We start from the raw sequence: 21,162 nt of genomic DNA, 5'->3' as shown, positions 1-21,162 counted from the left end.
CGACGCCATGCGGACCAGCCCTGTCAGAATCATCCAAACTAATTCGGCACACCTGAACATTAAAACCCTGCTTTTAGCCTGAACTTTGTTTGGCTCCAATTCCACCACGAAGTATATGCGAGCAAATAAAAAAAATACATTTAAACTTAAACCAAAAAAAGCATAAAATGGTAATTAAAGTATGTGGCACATTTGCCCGAGCAAATATTTGCGAAAAGCGCAGACAAACCCAGGATTATATGGTGGGTTTTCACCAAAAAAAAACCTGAAAGCGCTGTTAAAAACTTCAAGCTCGTTTACATACAAAAATGTATAAACACACCATATGTTTCATGTCCGGTGTTGATAAGCCTTTGACATATATATTCATAGACCCTATATACTGTATCTGCATGCTCGAAAACACAGAACTCTGCCTGGAAACCAAACCTTTAAGTATGAAGACATTTATAAAGGGCACGCACACATTGCAAGAGGAAACGCTTCTCAAACACTTTTTGTTACGCGATTGTTAACAGCCATGGTCAATCCACTTCTCTATGAAGGCCTCCCAAAATCACTGCCATCTCTAGCAATAATAAAAGTAACACCGTCATATTGTTGTGTTTGTGCTATGAAGAAGGGACATTGCCCACAATGTCACCTATGTTATGTTTTACTTTAAACGGCAGTGTTACTGACGAACGTGTCGAGTTTTTTTTTTATCAAGTTATTAAAACAGCTGATCTTCCAAAGGTCATGGGGGGTTTTTATGCTGTTGCTTTGTGCCGAAAATAGCAAACACGGCCACACTGCATTCATTGACGTGCCCATGCAAGTCGTGCAAAACTCGGGGAACTTGAGGACTAGCCACAGACACCCAGACAGTAACGTAACATTGCAGACGACGCACGAATTGGGTTCCTGTGTAAAAATCCTAAAAACACTTGGATCCTTGCCACAGAGGCACCAGTTAATCTTTTTAGGAAAACTGTGTTATTTTTATACCAATATCAAATAGAATGAAATGAAATAGAAATGTCGGTACAGTAATATGCATATAGAAAAAAAAATCTGGATTTAATAGATAAAATTTCAGACTTGCAAAGTTTTAAAACAAATGAAGCATCATTACTAAATATATAGAGAAATATAATAACTTGAAAAAAAATCTGATGCAATGTGCTACGCATAATTTTTGGGGTGAATGAGGCTAAATTATATATTTAAAATAAAAAAATACTTTTATCATAACTTCATATTTTAGTTAACACATTTCAAAAGTTTATTCCACGACATAGTTTTCTTCACAATAAAATATCTGTATTCTAAATTATTGCATCATTGACCATACGTTTGACCTGATGGTGAGAAATTAAAGGTTGTGCTCATAGACATAAGAGTAATACAGATTATAAAAGCAGAAATTATGCTTAGAGGACTATGGAATTAGTGGCATTTACAAATGCTTTTAGTGGGAAAAGATTAATTATGATGCTTAACAAAGTTATTCGAATGTTGACTTATTGGAATAAGTACTCTACATCCAAGAACTGTATTCAAGAGATAAACAAAATAACTCTTAAGAAAATATGTTATTCCTTAGTTTTCTGGAATGAGCTGCCGAAACATATTGCTTAAAGAGCTGGAAATGCTCACATCAAGCGCATTGAATGGCAGTGAAAATTACATTATCTACAGTTTCTCAAGTCGGTTACGGTAAACTCTAGTTTATGGCAAAAAACATAAATTCAGTACTTGGGAAAATTGGTGAAACTAACGTTACGAATCAAAGTCAAATTGTCATTCTGACAGTGCTCAACAGATGGTACATGATACAGAGCATTCAAAGATTGTAGATGGTTGCGGTTTTGTGACCGTGGCTGGTGGCGGCACTTACTTTGCCGTCTGACGAGTGGCTTTCTCCAGACCCGGAGGAGGCGCTGCCCCGATGTGGCCTCTCTGACTGGGTCGATGAAAAGGCACTCAGTGCTACAGCAGGCAACAAGAGTTACACACGCATACATGCATGCATACATGAATGACAGCTTGACTCACGTAGAACAAAGATAGCAGTAATCATTACCACGCTGTTTTACAGATTCCGTTTCCGTATTCTGACGCTGATGATATATTTCCACAAACCCACGATCGTGTACATCACTTTGTTAATCCACTGGTGGATGAGGGTCTCCTCGTGCTGTGCATGTCGTGGGAGCTATATGACCGCATTTCACGATGCTATATAGTGCGAGTTGGTGATGGCGTGGAGCAGACACGGAAAGCAAAGAACTGCAATACAACATTAGGCTTCGCTGCACTTACCCTCTGCTGCTCACCAGTCTACAACCACCTGCGATGCATATTGATCAACCAATCCAAGCACAAGAGAGGCTCAATCTTACTGCCAAGATCTAACTAGATCAGGTACATTCCAGGAAATTGTCAAAGGTATAGCTGATGGCACATTCTATAAAACCACGAACACTAACATCACAAATTTGTCATCACCTTACAGGGTAACGTGGTATGTGTTATAAAAACAAAGCAATGATCTCATTTTAACACAGGTTAAAACGTATGTTGGATTGTTGTATATTAAAATATAAAATAAATATTGTTCAACGATGCAGGGTGCGTCATTGTTGCATGTATGTAGAACTTATTTTGCACCAAACGTAGCCAATCTTTTGGGTATTATGCCCACAGCAGTCTACTGTACCTCAACTGGCTGGCAATGGAGCCAAGCAGAGACCCAAAATAGACGCGTGGTGTGTGTGTGCTGTTATGGCAAAGCGCTAATCATGAGTACTAATCTGAATAAGCTACGTCCTCAGAAATCATCACACAATCTTAATGCCACCAGCTGTTCAAAAATAAAAATTCTACCTGTTTATACCAATGCATTTGTAGATGACAATCACATTTACATTTGAACACTTCTCAAATCTGTCATACATTTGGAATCGATATATGCCACCTATCACAAGTCTCAAATGCAGGAATACACCCGTTTCCTTGAAAAATCATGTAATATGTCATTATCTATAGATATAAAAGGGAAATTTGTGGAAATGTGTGTCTGTTCAAAATGTTTAGCGTACTTCCCGACATGCAACAAACTTGAAATTTGCCATGTGGGTACTTTCCAGACTGTACACCATGCAAAAATGATTTTAAAAAATACACTTTTGTATTTTGATGAGCTGTGACGTCACATCTGTCATGTGACCCGTATGTGGAAGCGGAACGGAGTGTGTCTGCAGATGTCACCCACCCCCAACCTTCCGCGGGTAAAGTGAAATACAAATGTGTTGCAGGTCTAAGGCGTTCTTCGCGCAGCATTGGTTTATTATTTGAGTCGTTTACTGCCGTACGCACCCTGAAAGTTGTGTCTGCAGCAAGCGCGTGTATGTGCAAGAATTTGTGTGTGGGGGGAGCGGTAGTGTAGTGGTTAGCGCGCTGCGCTACGAACCAGGCGACCCGAGTTCGATTCCCGCTCACGGCCACCACCGGTGACGATTATTTGAACTGGTCCTGGGCCTCCTCTAGATCGACTCAGCCTCAAATGAGTAATTGGTGTGGTGTGTGAACATCGCCACTGGGGAGACAAAGGCGGCCGGGCGTGGTGAATCCAAGTCCCGGGCGAAGCCGGGTAGTAAAGCTAGTCTAACATATAAATAAAGACCGAAACCCCAACATATGTTTGTAAAACACTTCCAATTCAGTCTTCTAAACTTTGTTATTTGTAAATAATAATGAGATGCATATACTATTTCAGTAACATTTTTTCTCCGATAATTTCTAATTAAATTCAGCAGAGCAAGTTCGTAAAATGAATCCGAATTTCGATGTACCTTTACAGCAGTTGACAGACAGCTAAATATAACATGACGACATTCTAAATGCAGTACACATCTTCTAAAACCACTGAGCAAACGCTTACAAACAAGTAGAAAAAGCACTTTAATTCTACTGCCAATACTCCATCTCAACCTAGTCTCGTAAAAACACTAAGCCTAATCACTTAGACAATTTTGCTCAGTCAGGCATCACGAAAATCACCAGTTAGAAAGCAATCTCTCCTTGCCTCAGAGGTAGTGACAGATGACACAAATAATTCTCCAGTCACATGTTTAAATGAACACTATCTCCAGTGTAAACACTCAAACTTTTCTGATTCTCCCTTGCTCCAAGACAGAACGCAATGCATTACAGTGCATTAATGATTCATAGAGGCCCATTCGTTCTACATCCTGACAAAATTCCTTAGTAAAGTATTAAGACATTCATTTAATGAATGCCTTTCAACCCCATTTGCAAAGTCCAAAGGGCACAAACACGCCTCCTTTCTCGGCAGGGTATTATTGTGCTTGTAATATTTAACTGGGACCACTACACTATCCTTAAAGGAAGCATACCTTTTTCTAAGCGATACTTACTGTTGGTAGGTTTTGAATAACTGGCATGCCATTTCAAGACGCTCTTTTTGTTTTAAATAATCCTGCCACTCGCTCCTTTTCCAATTCTCATGAAATCCTGTTTGGTTCAACATGTTTCTGACATTTTATCAGTGTCATAACCCCAAACTGCGTTACATTATTACTGCGACAAAAAGTTCATGTCAAGTAAAGATAGGTATTTATGTTGTCTACGCCGATGAAAACACGTGTGTGTGACATATACGCACGTTACAAATGCTGACTTGAATGGAATTGCGGATCAGTGGTTCACAACATTGCACTCTAAACCTGGCGAAGACGTTTGAATCCTGGCATCATCGAAGTGACAAGTGGTACGGTATCTGAACTGGTCCTGGGGACTTCCCCCTGTGCTACACCAACACGCAAGAAACCAACACAGAGAAGTATGGTCAAACAAGCCCCGTGACCGATATGGCATGCGGAGACATTTACCCTATACACCAGTGGATTGAAAAATGTTTGAAAAGTATGGTAAGGATGAAAACAATGCATTATTTTGTATGCTCAATGATTACATACCATACCAGAATATTCTTACTACAGTGCAGTACAATAAGTATGCATCATCATGAAGTGAAACATTTTCCTTGCGGCGATGACATCAGTTTAAGTGGCTCACCACCTTTTCGATCAGGTTACATTGTAATGCACAACCTTAACACTGTACAAAGCGCATTGCATGCCTATATAAAGCACCGTCCCTGTACACAGTAAGCGAAATTATTTCTTTTAAACTGCTTTTGGTGCTTGGTCTGTTGTTCTTACCCGGCACCTACGATTGAAACGGTTGGCTACGTACGGTGCGAAAGAGGTTTAACATAGTTAATGCAAACCGTAAATGTTACATCCTGTATTAACTAACATACCTATGTTAAATTTAGGTGATGCTTACATACACGAGCACACGTCTGATGCACGACTCATTTTTTTTTATTGCTGACCCATCTATTTATGTTTTACCAAGGGAGATCTGTAAATACTTTCGTGACTTATAGGGAGGGGTGGGGGTTAACGTTTACTTACGAAAGCACTGGCCAACTGAGCAAAAAAAGCATAAATGAAATGCTGCCTTGATTTGCCATGGAAAGCAAAATAAAGGGAAGCAATTAAGTTGTTTTATGCAACCAACCACGGATATAACCAAGGGTGGAGTCGCTCTTACTCACTGCGGCATTACACTATAAAGCGGACTTTAATGTACCTTCAGAACATTCCTCATGGGCGCGGTTTCGCATTTATAATCCTGCAACAATCAGTCGTGTTCCTCATATCTCACAACCGCAATATAAATGTCAGGCTTTGGGGCACCTGAATTAAACTTACAAGTCGTTCCGTGGTCTTCAGCATCGAGCATGGCATGATGTTAGATCATGGGGCACCACGGTAGCGAGATGGTAACTACTTTAGATGATCTATGCTTGTGTATTTACACTTGTAAATACGGAAAGTGCCGTATTTATACCGGATTCGACATGTCTAGAATTAGTTCAGAGCGGTGGCGGATGGGGGGGGGGCTAAATATCTCTGATATTTTGCTCATGACACACCAGCCTACTATATACAGTACTACTACTACCATACACAAGCGTCACACAATCATCATCATTTCATATTATATCTCATTATAAAGAGCAAGTGCCAGTTTGTTCCTGTGCCCAGAATATTTTTAAAGCCCATTTTTTGCATCTCATAACATTTGTGAAACATTCAGATGCAATAACACGTTGCTTTTGTAGAGGTCTAAACGTCAGTAAAAATGTACATTAAAACAAGTGTTAAATATTACATTCGGTTTAAGATAAGTCAGATTGGCGACACACGTTTAGGACAACTATTAAGTTCACCAACTCATCGATTTAAGACAAACTTCATAAACGACCCCGTCTTAGAACACGACTCAACACATCTGAACAGCGGCCAGTGATTTTCTTTCAGGTAAAGCCACTTTAGCAGAGGAACGATAAGGATATACATAAACAGTTATTGTAATTTTACAAAAATTGCTTTGTGTCAATAAAATGTTTATCTTCAGTACCTCAGTACTCTACTTCACACTTAACACTCGTGGCCTATGGATGATTAGGGACAACTGTTTTATAACATGTTATAGCATTAATAATGGTCAATACGTTGTTTTGACATAAATAAATACCCCTTAATGTTATTGTTTATTCATTTCTAACTCGCCTCCACATTACCTATAGAAGATGACGTCCCGTGGAGGCCAAACTCTTCTCGTTTTTATAAAGAAGAAGTCGCTTGAACGACAGTAGCTGGCATCGTATTCTTAAGCAGTCTCCAACATTGATGTCGCCATGCGTACTGAGAGCCCTCTCATGAAGACGAGCGTCCCGTGAAACGAGTCTAAAACGTCACATTTTGCGCAGGGATATCCGATTAAGTAATCGATTACTCTACCGATTAAGAGATAACTTCACTTTACTGTGAAACAGGGGGGTAATCAGCTGGCCGTGGGAGATTTCTGCATCAGCCGCGATCCCGGGCGAGGCTTGCAACGGGTGGAGGGGGGGTTCCTGCCTCTCCGGGGCTGGACATGAGAGCAGCCGCTATTTTTAAAGGGTTCCGAATGATCTCCCACAGCAGAAGAAGAATAAAAAAAACACCCCAACTTTCAGTGGCTTAAGGAGATGAACCGTAACCAGCTTCTCGTCTCAGTTGACAACACATCGGTGCGGCTTCCCCCCAACCCCACCAAGTAGTTGTCACGAGTGTGCGGTGTGTGCGTGAACACATCGCTCGCAACGAGTCACCCGTGGGTCGATCTCTCTTCTCTCTCTCTGCTGTCAGAAGCACACTGGGGGGGGAGCAGGGGACGGCATCGCATCCACGCCCCGGGTCCCTCTGCCAAGACTCTGTGCGTGCATTCCGCCGCGCCCTCGCAAAGCCTTGCCAACATCGGACACCATCACACACGCGCACGCCTCTACCCTCCTACCTCCTTGCTCGTCGCCAACAACAACATCATCACCATCATCATCATCCCTACCACCCCTACCACCACGTCGAACCTCCCCCCGCCCCCCGTCGCTTTGAAACCTCCCCTCCTCCCCGTTGCACCGACGGCTCACGCCGTCACCGCGCTGCGGGCTCGGGACGCGACGGAGGCGGCCTGGGCTTCTAGTCGAGACCGGTGCGCGACACCGCCGCTTAGGCCGCAAGGAGGTGGTGGTGGTTGGGGGGGGGGTACCGAGTTTGAAGTCGTTCGAGAGAACGAGTGCGACGATTGGCAACGACGACGATGACAACCGAACAAACAACCGACGAAGGAGGCCGAAGCGGACGCGAGAAAACTTTGAGCAACAGGTGCGAGCCGCCCTCGACTGCGCGGGGATTTACGCGGAGAGGAGGAGGAGGAGACGGAACGGCGGGCGGACCTGTGATGCGCGTTCTCCGCGGCGTCCGAATCCGAGCGGCTTCTCTTCTCCATGTCGGTGTCGCCGCGGGCTCCTTGGCGATAAGGGCGAATAAATAAAGGGGCGAGGACGGGGAGGAGAAGGTGGAGGAGGCGGAGGAGGCGGACGACGGGAGCGGCTCCTGCTCACCGCGGGGCGGCGGCGGCCATGCTGGTTCCGCGCGGTGACGTCATCGCCCCTGTGACGTCACGCGCGCGCGCACGCGTTCGAGCGCCGCCACGTGGTCGTGCGTGGGGGAAACGCGGCCCGGAGTTTAAGAATGAGAATATTAATTCTAGATTTGAGGCTTTCGTGACTGCACGGATTCATATTCTTAGGTTTTTTCTGTAAAGTTATGTAGGTAAAAAATTAAAATTAATAAAAGTAAAATAAAAAATTAAATAAAAATCACGACGTTTCGGAGGCAACACAAGCTTCCGTATTCAGGTGGAACCGTCACAGCCCGACAGCTGTATCAAGTAAATGAGAGATTACAAGAGATACCACTCCGTATATATAATGGTTGAGGGGGGGGAAGGGCCAGGAACGGCCCACTTTTTATTATTATGGTAAGGTGCGGCTTGAGACTATGAATAAAAACCTCAGAAAAATGAGGATATTGTGTTGTGTTTGTCCTGGGGGAATCCGATGAGCTATAAAGCTTTTTTTTCACAGGTGGTCCAGTATAACGTTACAAAAATAAACGGAAAAACACGACAGGAGTGCATAGTACAGGAAAGGTAAACTACGGTAATCATTTTTAAAATATCCAAATAAAATGTAACTCTTTTTTTTATCTTACCAGATAAAGCTCACTGAGCTATTCGCTTATTTTCCAGAAGCGACGTGGCCACAAATGATAGCTCAATGAAGTGGCTCATCACGTGGACATTTATAGCAGAAAAATAATCTAAATAATCTTAACGTACGTTTCTAAATGCGACCACGGCGAAAACATCCCAAAGGATGCCCAGTATTCTACTCCTGCGTGTGATGGAAACTGTCTCAGGAGCTAAATGCCGATGTCAAGGTCTGCTAGCCACAACGAAGGGGCTTCAGGGGATAATTGGTGTGGTTTGCAATTCCTCCGTCATCGAAACAGCACAGACGACAGTGGTTCATTATATGGCGACTGTGGTCATCCAGAACAGACCGTACAGCGTATGGCCGATCCACAAATACGAAAGAGACGTCACAGCAATACACTCCGCTGCTCATGCTGCAGTTACCTGGCTTGACCACCTGAATGTGAGATTGGAGTTGCTGCTCTGCATCTACACATCAGGCATTGTTAAGATGTTTTCTTGCTCATGTTTTTGTTTTTTGTTTGTTGCGGTTGCACCCGATTCAAGAGCCGAATGGCTCACAGGGTTAAGGAGCTGGTGCAGCTGCTACAGCTCCTTACTATTAAAATTCCTTTCCTTTATTACTGCTAACCCTACTTCCTCCCTTTGTTGCTGCTAATCCTACATAATGCACGGGCATAATATGACTTTGAGACCCCCCCTTACCTCCTACGCATTCCACAAGTAGTGACTAATCCCATATCTGCATTTACCATAAATATGCTAAATTCATCTGTTGATATGCAAATTTCTTTGCCAAGGCGCCCTTCCTCCTCTAACCCAGCTTAAATATACGCTGCCAAGCTTGGTGGTGTTTATTCAGACGCTGTCTTTCCGACAGACCTGCTCTTCACATGAGGACGGCTGCTTGCGTTGTGGCCGAAACGTCGTGAGAATTGTATTTTATTATGTTTTATTTTTATTATTTTATTATTCCCTTCTACGTGACGACTTTACCGAAAGAACCAAGAAGATGAATCCCTGCAGTCACGAATACAGCTTTAAATCGAAATTTATACCAAATAAATTAGACTGAAAATTTAAATGAAGGCATAAGAAATAAGAAGACGAAATGGTGCATAATGTAGGTTGCATGGCCACGATCGCACTCCTGTAACTTGGCTTTCGTTTATTTTTTTCGAAGGTGTTCCTCTCGATCTTCTGTGGTTGATGGGGACTTCAGAGGCACAAGGTGCAATGTTTGAGTGCAGAATTAGGTATTTCTGTACTTACGAGCGGCATAAAGAGGATCCCAATTGTAAAAGGTGGTAAAGTTACCTCCTCCCTGCATTATCCTGCTCACGCTAATGCTGGCAGTATGGGCTCCACCAGAGAGAGGAAGCTCTGGAGGCCCATTTTATCTCTTACAAGTGCCCCAGATTGTTATGCATGGACTCGTATCTTAACAACAAGTATAACCCGTAAAAACAAAGTTTTTCACTATAAATCCTTTATATGCGTGGCGGCTAGAGTCCTCTCGTCCTCTGGCTTGAGATGGCTGCCACCTATGGGACAGATGATTGCATTGCACCATTAAGCAATTGCTAATTAAATATATTTTTGTCCTAAAAAGTGTAAAATTTTGGAAAAAAATTTTCACGAACATTAATTGTCACGCACAACGAGTCTGTGTGGAAAATGTCAGCTCGATTGGATTACGGGAAGTGGGTTAAAAAACGACCGAAAGATTTGCACGGTCCTAAGCAAGCAAGCGAACTTAATATAAAGGATTAAAAAAAAGGAATTTTATTGTTTTATTTGTATTCTTTTATTATTTTCCTTCTATGTGACTTTACCGAAAGAACCAAGAATATGAATCCCCGCAGTCACGAAAGCTTTAAATCGGAATTGGAAGATAGTTTAGAAATGTATTAAGATAATTCAAGACCAGGATGTCAACATGGCAAAAGCTATTGATAGCACCACACGTTTCCAACGTTTTCCACTTCCTGCCAGATACCACAGCGACTGCAAAGTGGACAGGCAACCTCAAGTCTCAGGTCTTCCCCCTCTCTCAGCTGATTCATGGAGACCACTCCAATGCCCGTCTCATCAATTGATCCTCACCCATGCTGCACACGTCTCACCCAGCGCAAACGTGTTTTGATTTTTTTCCCCCGCAAGATCAGACGTGGTGAAACATCTCAGTTGCAGTTTTTTAGCATGTGATATTATGTTCCTGGTTTCTTCTTGACTCGATGAGCTCTTACTCTGTACAACAAACATGGATTAAGTGCTGTGAAGAAGCGTGGATATCTGGAAATGCACAGAGGTGCATTATCAGAATCATACTATGTATGTGTGAACTTTTTTGCCGTGCTAGTCGGAGTCAAACAGACACATGAATCTCAGGGATGACAACAGAATGGTAGCCAAAGGAGAGAATGCACCAGTGACGATGACGGCTTATCCACAGAGTTGAACAAATAAGATAAGTGTTTGTGCAGGAGTGAGATAGATTGTGGCATTGCAGGACTGTGAAGGATTGGTTGATGATAACAACGATGAACAAATAACACCGTTTGTTGCCACGTAACAAAATGAGTAACAATTGCTGTATAGTTCTTGGTAGCCATTTATTTCAGAGTACACATTTAAATTAGAAACATGACACGTATTAGTTAATTAGAAGTAAAAAAAACAATTTGAATTATAATATTAATCTAAATATGAAAAACTTGTACATGGCAATCACACTTAATAAAGACCTGGATTCACACTATTAATACTATACTTCCCATTAATGTGGTGCAAGACAACGACCATACAAAAAATATTTCACTTCGTATAAAATGGCAAATAGATATGACCAAATCAACTGGAATGACCTCGATGTAATCAAGGTTTTGTCAGTGCTCAGACACGTGTTGTAGGCTGTTGTGGGCAACATTGTCAGCATAGGCAATTTCACCAAAACAAATGTTGTATTGAGCTCTCATCCACCACCTATGTTCCCTGAGCAATTACCAGCATGGCGATGGATAACCAAATAACCTTCAAATGCTTAGGCCTTCATCCGCACACATCTAAAACACTTTACTCCGCTTCCATGCGTTTTTTCTTATTACGCATTTTAAATGCCAAGTTATACCTGAATTACAAAAATTATCACTGTAAACTATCTCGTGCAGCAATGGATGTCCACTTATTGGTAAAACTATCGTTAAAATGGCATCAATGTCCAGCCCCAATCAAAGGTTTGTTGGATGATTTCATTGGGATTGAAAAGACAATTAGAAATCAAATGCACCTTTGGATAAAACATTCCTGAGATCTTTTCACCACCTCAACGCAGTCACGTTATTCAGCAGGGCATTCACACAAGCAGATGACACTCTCAGTGTAAGTTAGGCACCATGTGAGTTATCGCGGGGCAACAGCAACCGTGCAAAACAATTTCATGTTAGATTGAGCAAGTCGCACTACCAAACGCACGGGTGTTACAACACCCAAAGCACAGCATGGAGCGTATGACGCTCGCTTTGAAAGAAACAATTTGTAGCTTCATCCAGGGAACTCGCCTCACAGATCTGAGTCAACCCAAGCATACGTGTCCGAAGCTATCGAAAGCATTTTAGAAAACATCTAGGAAAATAAAGAAATTTAATCTGAAGACGTCCAGGGGCCCCAAGTGCAGAAAGACTTGTGCGATTTTAGAAATTGCCTTGCCTAACACTTGTCATAACTCCGATACCATGAAAGGGAGTTGATGAAACCGCAAAAGTTAGGAGATAAACCAGGGGTGGTCAGGACTACTCCTATGTCAATTGTAAAAATAAACCTCATACAATTCAATAATTAACACTAATTTAATACATTCACAATAATAATTGCATTAATAACGATTATATTAAACATTAATTACATAATTATACTGGACTTACCTCAATCAAAGACCTGCTCAAGTGTAGAGAAATGACATCATGATGGCCATGTTGCATGGGGGTCTCTTCCAGTCAGCCAATTAGTTAGCACAGTAGGTGTGATGACGTCATCCCTAGCAACTGCTGCTATACCCTTAGATTTGCGACCTCACTCGGATTTACATATTTGCCTACAACATTCACAGCCTGCCAGATTTTACAAAAAATCTGTATTTGGGCCCCTGGACTGACTGAAATGTATTGGTACGTGATCAATGGGGAAGCAATATACTGGTGTGGAACAGGACTTATGTGAATGAAGCCTACATTATAAACTCATGGCTGAACTATTATGGATGTAATACATTCATTGCATGAACTTCTTTGACTGGACCTCATAGATGTACATTTACAGCCCATCATTCATGGAATTGCCATTTAATGCATACCAAACACGAATGTAATAAAATATAACATTCAAAACGTGAAACTGTCATATCAGTAACGAACCAAGTGAAATATACAATTGTGGTTACTATATATGTCACGGCAAGACCTATTCCCTGCTGCTCAGCACAACACAATCGTCCATAACTGTTTTGGCAAAAAATAACAAGTTGATGCCTGCAATTGTTGCGGTGAAAGCTTTAGGGAAGCAATACTTAACAGGTGGTTTAATAGAGAAAGACCACTTGGAATGCGAATAGCTGTGAAAAGCTACTTGCAAAATCAAACAAAAATACAGCCTGGGTCACGGCAGAATTTTAATTATCCATGAAATATCTGGAGACGCGGAGAATGTCCTTGTACGCATATTTGTAGACCATCACCTTGCCGATTCCGATTGCAGCCAGCCCCACCAGTATCCACAGCATCAGCGCAGCCACACGCAGTGGAACAACCCTGCGTTCGGGCACATGGTGGGCAGTGACGAGCAACAACACAACATTTCCTTCTACTCACTTTGAGCCAGCAGGTATAACTGGGCTGCTCCGGGGTAGCAAAGGGCAGTGCAGCCAAATACATGGTTGTAATTCAAATGTACGCTCCCACATCTCTGCTCCCCATCTCCACCAACCCTACACTTACCAGTGTGGTGAAGTACGGCCAGTAAAAGAAATTATTCAAATTTTAAGCCTGGGGCTCCAGTACAGCTGTATCCCATTAAAATGAAATAACAGCAACCATTACGGCAAGTACTCGCTTAACGCGTGGTGTTCACACAGCGCGTTTTCGATAAAACGCAGTTCTTCCACTTGGGAACACTTCACACAACGTGAAACGTGCTCCGTTTACAACACGGTTTCTGAGCAGTCAACGACGAACTTTCTTGAGCTGTGCGACTGCGCAGTACGATACAAAATGCGGTATGATACAGTAACATGGTGGTGTACCCCCAGTTATTTTCCCCGCCATCTCACTGTGTGCGCGCACATCGTATCTCGCCAAACTTTATCGTTACATTATTTATGGGGGGAGGGGAATTGTTTTCGCTTAACGCGTTTTTCGCTCAACGCGGGACTTTTCAGGATCGCATCTCCCGCATTAACCAAGGCCTTACCGTGTACGTAATGATTATGCCTCGCGAATGCGGTGCATGGAGTAGTCACCTCAGTTCAGCAGCCTCAGCATAGCCGTGGAAGTACTTGTATCGCGCTGCCAGGTATCCGAGCCCAATTACAAACGCTGGGACTGGGAAGAACAAGTGAGGACATGTACAATCAGTACAGGTAGCCAACAGAAGTCACTCTGACACGTGACAAATACACACATATTGTGCATGTATCAGAACACACACTAAATCTTGTATGCCATGGAGTATCGTAGCTCGTTTTTTCAAATGGGCACGATGAAAGACATGATTCCTGTTTCACTTGAACCCTTATCAATTATTCACATGTGCTTGAATTACAATTAGTGTGTATTATTTTGTATTTTATTTTTTTGGACCGTATATGGGCTTAGTAGACAGTTGCGTTTGGAGATTTCTGCATATGCAACTTGCACAAGGAATGCAACTGACATGTTTACTGGAGAATCTGACCTTGATGTTGGAATACACCGGCGGTCCACATGATGGTTAAAAACATTGGGTAGTATTCAAAGCTGTTGATTCTGGAAGAAGAAAAGTACAGCGCGGTTACGAGTGTCAATGGTTTTATTAAAATTGGCTATGGCATTAATTGCTAAAGAAAACATGCTGGTTGAGAAATGTTTGCCATTGCTTCAAACTGAAACTTTTCAAATGAAAGGATATGTTTATTGCTTGTAACTCTCGTTGGAAAAATAACAACACAGGGGCTATTTTGTATAAAATTTGCCCAAGGAATAACACATGTAGCCACATAAGGTTTAGCACTGGTTCAATATTTTGTTGTACAACTCCATTCTGTATTCACATATAAATAAACATATTTCTTAGTCCACCAGACTATTTGGTATTATTAGTCTGGAAAGTCTAATGGAATTTTTAAATGTTGATTTATTATATAAATACCAAGTACAGAGTTCTTCTTATGAAGTATATTATTGTATCTATAATACTCAACAACAATCAATAATGTCTATATAAGCAACATTTTACTCTTTGTAAGAATATTAGTGAAACTTAATACAAAAACAACCGTGACCAGAATTAATTAATTCCACCGATGACGACTTGTTCAGCTTATACTCATGTTAGGGCAACGGTGATGATCTGTAATCGGTCATTGCGGCTTTTACATCGATGACAAAATCCCAGTTTTTTACTTAAGACCATCGCTGCCATCTATGGCTGCAGTTTATGCAGATACAAGTAAGGACGCATGGTCAGCCGTAGCTCAGCCGTAGCTCACTCCCCTGCGAAACAACAAATGTTATACATCATTAGACCTCCTTTGCCAGTACCAAAATATAATAGGGTTTTTCCCCTTTTTTCTGGCAACAAAACTGAAACCTTTTTGCAAAGATTCATGTCTGAGACAAGGCTCAAAAGAAAGCTGTCTCTGGTGTGGACCAATCAGTTTCAAGGACAATGGATGTATTATCAGAGTGTGTTTTTGTTTGCATTTTGACTGCAAGTATTGTGTGTAGATGCTTACCCCGAGCCCTCATTACTTTGATAGTCTATTGTCTTTGAGCTGTACGCCTTTTGGCGTCATCTGGTCCAGCACCAATTGAGACGAGGCTCAAAAGAAAGCTGTCTCTGGTGTGGATCAATCAGTTTCAAGGACAATGCAAAAATTATCAGTGTGTTTTTTGTTTGCATTTTGACCGCAAGTATTGTGGTTAATGCAGACATGAATCCTCGTAAAAAGTTGCAGTTTTGTTGCCACAAAAAAGGGGAAAAATCCTATTATTATTATAACAAATGTTATTTTTACATTTGTGTGTTGTTTACCATTTGCAACACGGGACTACAATATGATCGACTCACTGTGCCCTTGAGATTCGATCAAATTCAGGCGGTCCGTTCATGGCAGGAGGGCTGACTTTGTACTTGCGCCGGGCTTGGTACACCTTGATGACGAAATATGCTGTGGAAAAATGAAATGCAGAGGTAGGCACGTATAATATAATAATATCCTGCACATAGCCTTCGGCAAAATACAGTATTTGGAGTTTGCATGTTACAATTCGAATCAACATGCGTTTAGATTATTTGGCGACTATAAATGCCCACGTGATGATAAGCAACTTCGTTGTCAGCCAGGTCGTGGTCGCTTGCAGGGTCGATTGAAACCCACTACATTTACTCTTTGGTTCTTTCGGTAAAGTCACTGCATCTACTTCCCTCAAGTCTAGACAACGACTGGATGTGCCGTTTTTTTAAACCGCAAAATGTTTTTTTTGTTCATCTCACACAGTACCATACTTAATTGCACACGGAACCTTGTGCGCGCACGTGACCATTGTATGTATGTACGTTGAACTTCTTTCGCACCGTACGTAGCCAACCTTGCTAATCGGAAATCCGGACCATTACATTACTTTTAAGTGTCCTCAAAATACCTTTACGCAAGCACTATTCGTTTCAAGAGTCCGGGTGCATTAAGAGACATTGTTTAAACAAGAAATGTACATTAAGTCGATCAAAAAAATATATAGATTTGGTAAATGCATACTTGAAACAAGAGATGAACATTGCTTATTGAAACAATCGCATCTCGTGTTGCTTTAACTTAGTACACTTGTAAACAAACGTTTCTCATACAGTATAAAAAACTGGGTACAGCGCTTTTAATGCACATCTCTCTTTAAACGGAGGTTGTGCAATTAATCAAATAACATATGAATGCTGTGGTCATGCAGTTCCACAGGGTGGAGGCTTCCCAAAAACTCAAGTCAAAAAAATGAACCCGTAAAAACAAAGTTTTTCACTCTAAATCCTTTATATGTGTGGCGGCTAGAGTCCTCTCGTCCTCTGGCTTGAGATGGCTGCCACCTATGGGTCAGATGATTGTCTGCAGTATTAAACAATTGGTAATTAAATATTTAATTTGTTTTCCCTAAACAGTGTAAAATTTTGGAAAAAAATTTTCACGAACATTAATTGTCTCGCACAACGAGTCTGTGTGCAAAATGTCAGCTCCATTGGATCACGGGAAGTGGGTTAAAAAACGACCGAAAGGTTTGCACGGTCGTAAGCAAGCAAGCAAGCACGCAAGCGAACTTAATATAAAGGATTTAAAAATGTTGGTGCGAAATGTAACACCAGTGATGGCTTTTTCCTCGTACACAACATTGGAGAGTGAGATCTGGAGCAGAAGCAATGATTGTCAAAGCAGCATATCGCTTACTCATTGTGCCTGGCGTTTGGAATGTTTATAAAGCTGAATAATAATAACATGTGGGGGCCACTTTCTTCCTGGGTTTTTGCCATGCCCTCTAGGCGTGTTCACGTGACGGGAATGTGGTCAAGTTTGGTGTAAACCGGTGGAGTCTTACTCCACAAGCGGCACTGGATTTCGACATAATGCGACTTATCGGCAGAATTCGGCTTGCTAAAATCAATGCTGGTGAATTGGCAAATTCATCCCTGGATCAATTGCGCCTTACAAATGTTAATTATTATTAATTGCCAGATGCTATAGATGTGTCATCCTAGTTCGACGCAAGATTATGTACGTAACTCAAAATAATGTTCAGCGTTGTTGTGAAGAATATAAATATATGTAAAACAAGGTAGGTTAACAGACAATATGCATCTATATATGTATCTCTCCCCCACATCAAAATATAAAGTATTTCTTACGCTCCTTGTACTTCTTACACTTTGCCTATACTGAATCAATGCCACTGAAATAATGTACCTGTACTCCCAGAACGCCGATGGGATGTGTAAGAAACGTATTTTTTATATACTATAATGGGTGATGAGGACATCTACAGTACAAATTAACCTCTTAAAGCACTTTAGATTTGCTCAATCCTTTATTTAATTCCACCTTAGGGGCCGTCCATAAATGACGTCACGCGATTTTGGACGATTTTTGATCCCCCCCACCTCGTCACACGGCGTCACAAAAAGTCAGACCCCCCCTCAAAATATGACGTCACGAAGCTCTGCCCCACCCCCAAAAATAAAACATGCTTCAAATCGCTTTAAACTATTGTCATTGTAGTGCGTATTTAATGTGGCGCTGTACTCTGATGTTGTAGGAGAAAACAATTATCAAAAAGTCTATTTAATTAAGTAGAACGTGTTGTCTATATTTATTTAAAGTTGCGCATTTTGATGTGACGTCACATTTCTCAAACCCCCCCCCCCTTAGGTGTGTGACGTCATTTATGGACGGTCCCTTACTACACTCCACTTTATCACTGTGATCTTTACTTCAAGACCTGTTATCACCCTCTGTCAACTTGCTAGGGAGATTCATTGGGATAGGTTCATCTGTAAATGTATCCACTCATAACTTCAGTCCCTTACATATCCACAGTATTTATGCAAAAACAAAAACCTCTCAATTAGATGCCCCACGACACTAAAGTGCACTGTAGCAAGAATGAAAAAATAACTCACATTGCTATCATTCTGTTAATCTGCAATTCCATCACTTCAAGTGTCCTTGGTTACCCTCACAAATAAATCACAGTTAAATGCTAAGCTGTGCATTCTTTATAACTTAACTTGCATCTGACATACTGTTGACATATTTGTACAAGGCAATCAATGTCTGCTGCTGGAACCTTACTTTCTAATTGTCCTATAGCCAATATAAAAATAATCTGCCCAAACCGACTTTCGGTGTAGGGGGAATGTCTTACGTCTGATATAATTGATCTGTATGTACAATTGTCATAAGAATGTATTTTATTGGATCTGCTGCGAATTTGTTTTAAAAATCCCGTAAATAAATAAACGACACACTTGCTTTTCTCCTTCATCGTTCTACCCTGCTCCTTTTGCCATATTGGCGACCCAGCTCACTCTTGCAAACAAGGCTCAATCCTCGTCCTCTTGATCTCCCGCCTGGCTCATCAAATCGACTTGACGCTATAACATGACCATACGCGCAACGAGTTCCGTGGGTTAACGACACAATACCTTGCTCCACCACGGAGAGAAGCGTTGCAAGACCGAGCAGCACGATGTCGGAGAGCATGATGCCCATCACACTCAGGGGGCTGACGCTGCGACCTTCGAGTCAATTCGCTGACTTTGGAGTGGTCCCTTGGCTCTTGAAAAGAGCAACTCCTGCTACTGCTGCTGATCTCTGCTGCTGCTGCCTGCTGCTGATGATCTCTGCTGCTGCTGATGATGATGATCTCTGCTGCTGATGATCTCTGCTGCTGCTGCTCTCTGCTGCTGATGCTGCTGCTGATGCTGCTGGTGCTGATCTCTGCTGCTGCTGCTGCTGATGATCTCTGCTGCTGCTGGTCTCTGCGACTGCTGCTGACTTTCTGCGGCTTCTGCTTTTTACTGCACAGGACCAAATCTGGAGCAACGAGTTCGTGGTGCCTGCGGTTACACTGGCAGAGCGGTCAGGCCGTGAACAAGAATGTGGTGGTGGGGGATGGGAGGGGGTTAAGGAAGAGGATGCCAGCACGCCTGAGTGGACACACATTGAGATAACACGCGCACGGGGGTCGGAAACGTTGCAGGAGTGCCAGTGACACACATTTGTAGCCCATCAACAACCGCAAATTGTTGGCAATCGTAGCGACGACAAAAAGCGCAAATGACCAACACGGATATATGTGTAGTGCTTGAGATGCGCGTCACGCGCTGGAGTCCGGGGTGCGCGCACTCGGCGTACATTTGGAGCAAATGAGGACACAGGGCGCTGATTGGCTGGTCGTTGTTCTCCCAAATGAGGTGGCGTGATGTCTGAGGATGGTAGCAGGTGGCAGGGAGTAATTAAGGGTGCAGGGCGCTGATTGGCCGAGAGGGGTTGTTGTCGGAGAAGGGCGCCGCAGTGTCTGGAAAAACATGCCACGTGGCAGCGGGGGCTGGGGGCGAGTGGCGTCGCGGGGGATGCCCTGATTAATTGGGAATTAATTGGTTTGGGGATAAAGTCAGGGGTTTTTGGAGTAGACAGGAGCTCGCGCCTGGGAGGAGACAGAGGATGGAGAGTCGGAGCAGCAGAGTGAGTACCAGGATAGGGTAGCAGTGGAGAAGCGTAGGGTAGCAGTGGAGAAGTGTAGAGTAACAGTGAGACGACAAAGAGTGGGAAGAGAAGCTGATGCAGTTACGACGGAGTGGGACGGCGGAGCTGATAAAGAGCAGCCGAACTATGGCGGAGAGAGTGGAGAGGAGAGTCGACGGAGGAGTGAATGGGAGCGAGTGAGGCCGGCGAAACGGGGCGAGCGGAGAGCGCGGAGGAGAACCGTGGATCGGTGTTAGCTGGAGGAACGTTGAGCGATGTTGGATGAAGGAATGTTGAGCGAAATACGCGAAATAAAGTAACGAGGAAAGACAAGAAGCTGTCGTGTCGGTTCGAGCACTAAACATGGATTGAGAAATGAAGGTGGCATGGTCAATGACGGATGGATTACTGGAATTGTACATTCTGCGGTAATGCAAAGCTATAGAGCACGGTGAACGTGATGTGGCAATTAAAATCAGCCCTTTGACCAAATCACCCGGTATGGAACCCGATTTAGATCATATCGAAAGCTAAGCAGGCATTGACCCTGGAAAGTGCTTGGATGGGCGAGCAGCAACACACGATGATGTAGTGACATCACGGTCGTAGAGGATTGTGCACGTACATCACCAGTTCATTGTGGAGTGCGTATCTATTATAATGGCGTGTGCGTAGGTGGCACGTGTTCACCATCAGTACGTGTGGTTAATGCAATGATTCCTTGCAAAAAGGTTTCTATTTGGCGTTTGAACATCTTAAGACCTCCCGTTTTATTGCCAGAAAGGGTAAAGCCTTTTACAAGAAATCGTGTCTGCATTTACCACAACTAGTGGTCAGAATGTAAACAAAAAGCATACTCTGATAATATATGCAAGCTTTCAGTTTGGTGTTTTAACATCTTAACACCTGTTTTGTTGCCAGAAAAAAGGGGAAAAGCTATTCTCATATTTTTGTACTGGCAAAGGGGGTCCCATGGTGTAGGGTTAAACCTATTCCTATTTTTA

The 21,162-nt window shown here is 42.5% G+C and overlaps 2 protein-coding genes across 3 annotated transcripts in view; both read right to left on the bottom strand.

The window, feature by feature from the left end:
- The window catches only part of MTMR2 (myotubularin related protein 2), a 28,624-nt gene extending 20,713 nt beyond the window's left edge, over positions 1–7,911 (bottom strand). Inside the window, exons 1-2 of one of the 2 annotated variants that reach the window (XM_061552443.1) lie at positions 7,848–7,911; positions 1,880–1,971 (exon numbers count right to left, since the gene is read on the bottom strand). In XM_061552443.1, the coding sequence (XP_061408427.1) occupies positions 1,880–1,971; positions 7,848–7,911 (156 nt within the window). Of the gene's footprint in view, positions 1–1,879; positions 2,009–7,847 lie in introns of those variants that run through there. The other variant, XM_061552442.1, reaches the window with a different exon arrangement.
- A 3,367-nt stretch (positions 7,912–11,278) lies between these two features.
- On the bottom strand, positions 11,279–19,501 carry LOC133343015 (leukotriene C4 synthase-like). Its single transcript, XM_061552441.1, has 5 exons — positions 19,117–19,501; positions 16,003–16,102; positions 14,629–14,699; positions 14,195–14,276; positions 11,279–13,487 (listed from the first exon to the last, which is right to left on the bottom strand). The coding sequence occupies exons 1-5, from the start codon at positions 19,181–19,183 to the stop codon at positions 13,349–13,351; spliced, it is 459 nt and encodes a 152-aa protein (XP_061408425.1). The 5' UTR covers positions 19,184–19,501; the 3' UTR covers positions 11,279–13,348.
- Positions 19,502–21,162: the final 1,661 nt, after the last annotated feature.

This window comes from Lethenteron reissneri, chromosome 16 (assembly GCF_015708825.2).
Source record: "Lethenteron reissneri isolate LAM-NWPU_2019-01 chromosome 16, ASM1570882v1, whole genome shotgun sequence".
Taxonomy (NCBI): Eukaryota; Metazoa; Chordata; class Hyperoartia; order Petromyzontiformes; family Petromyzontidae; genus Lethenteron; species Lethenteron reissneri.
This window is presented reverse-complemented; position numbering and strand designations above follow the sequence as displayed.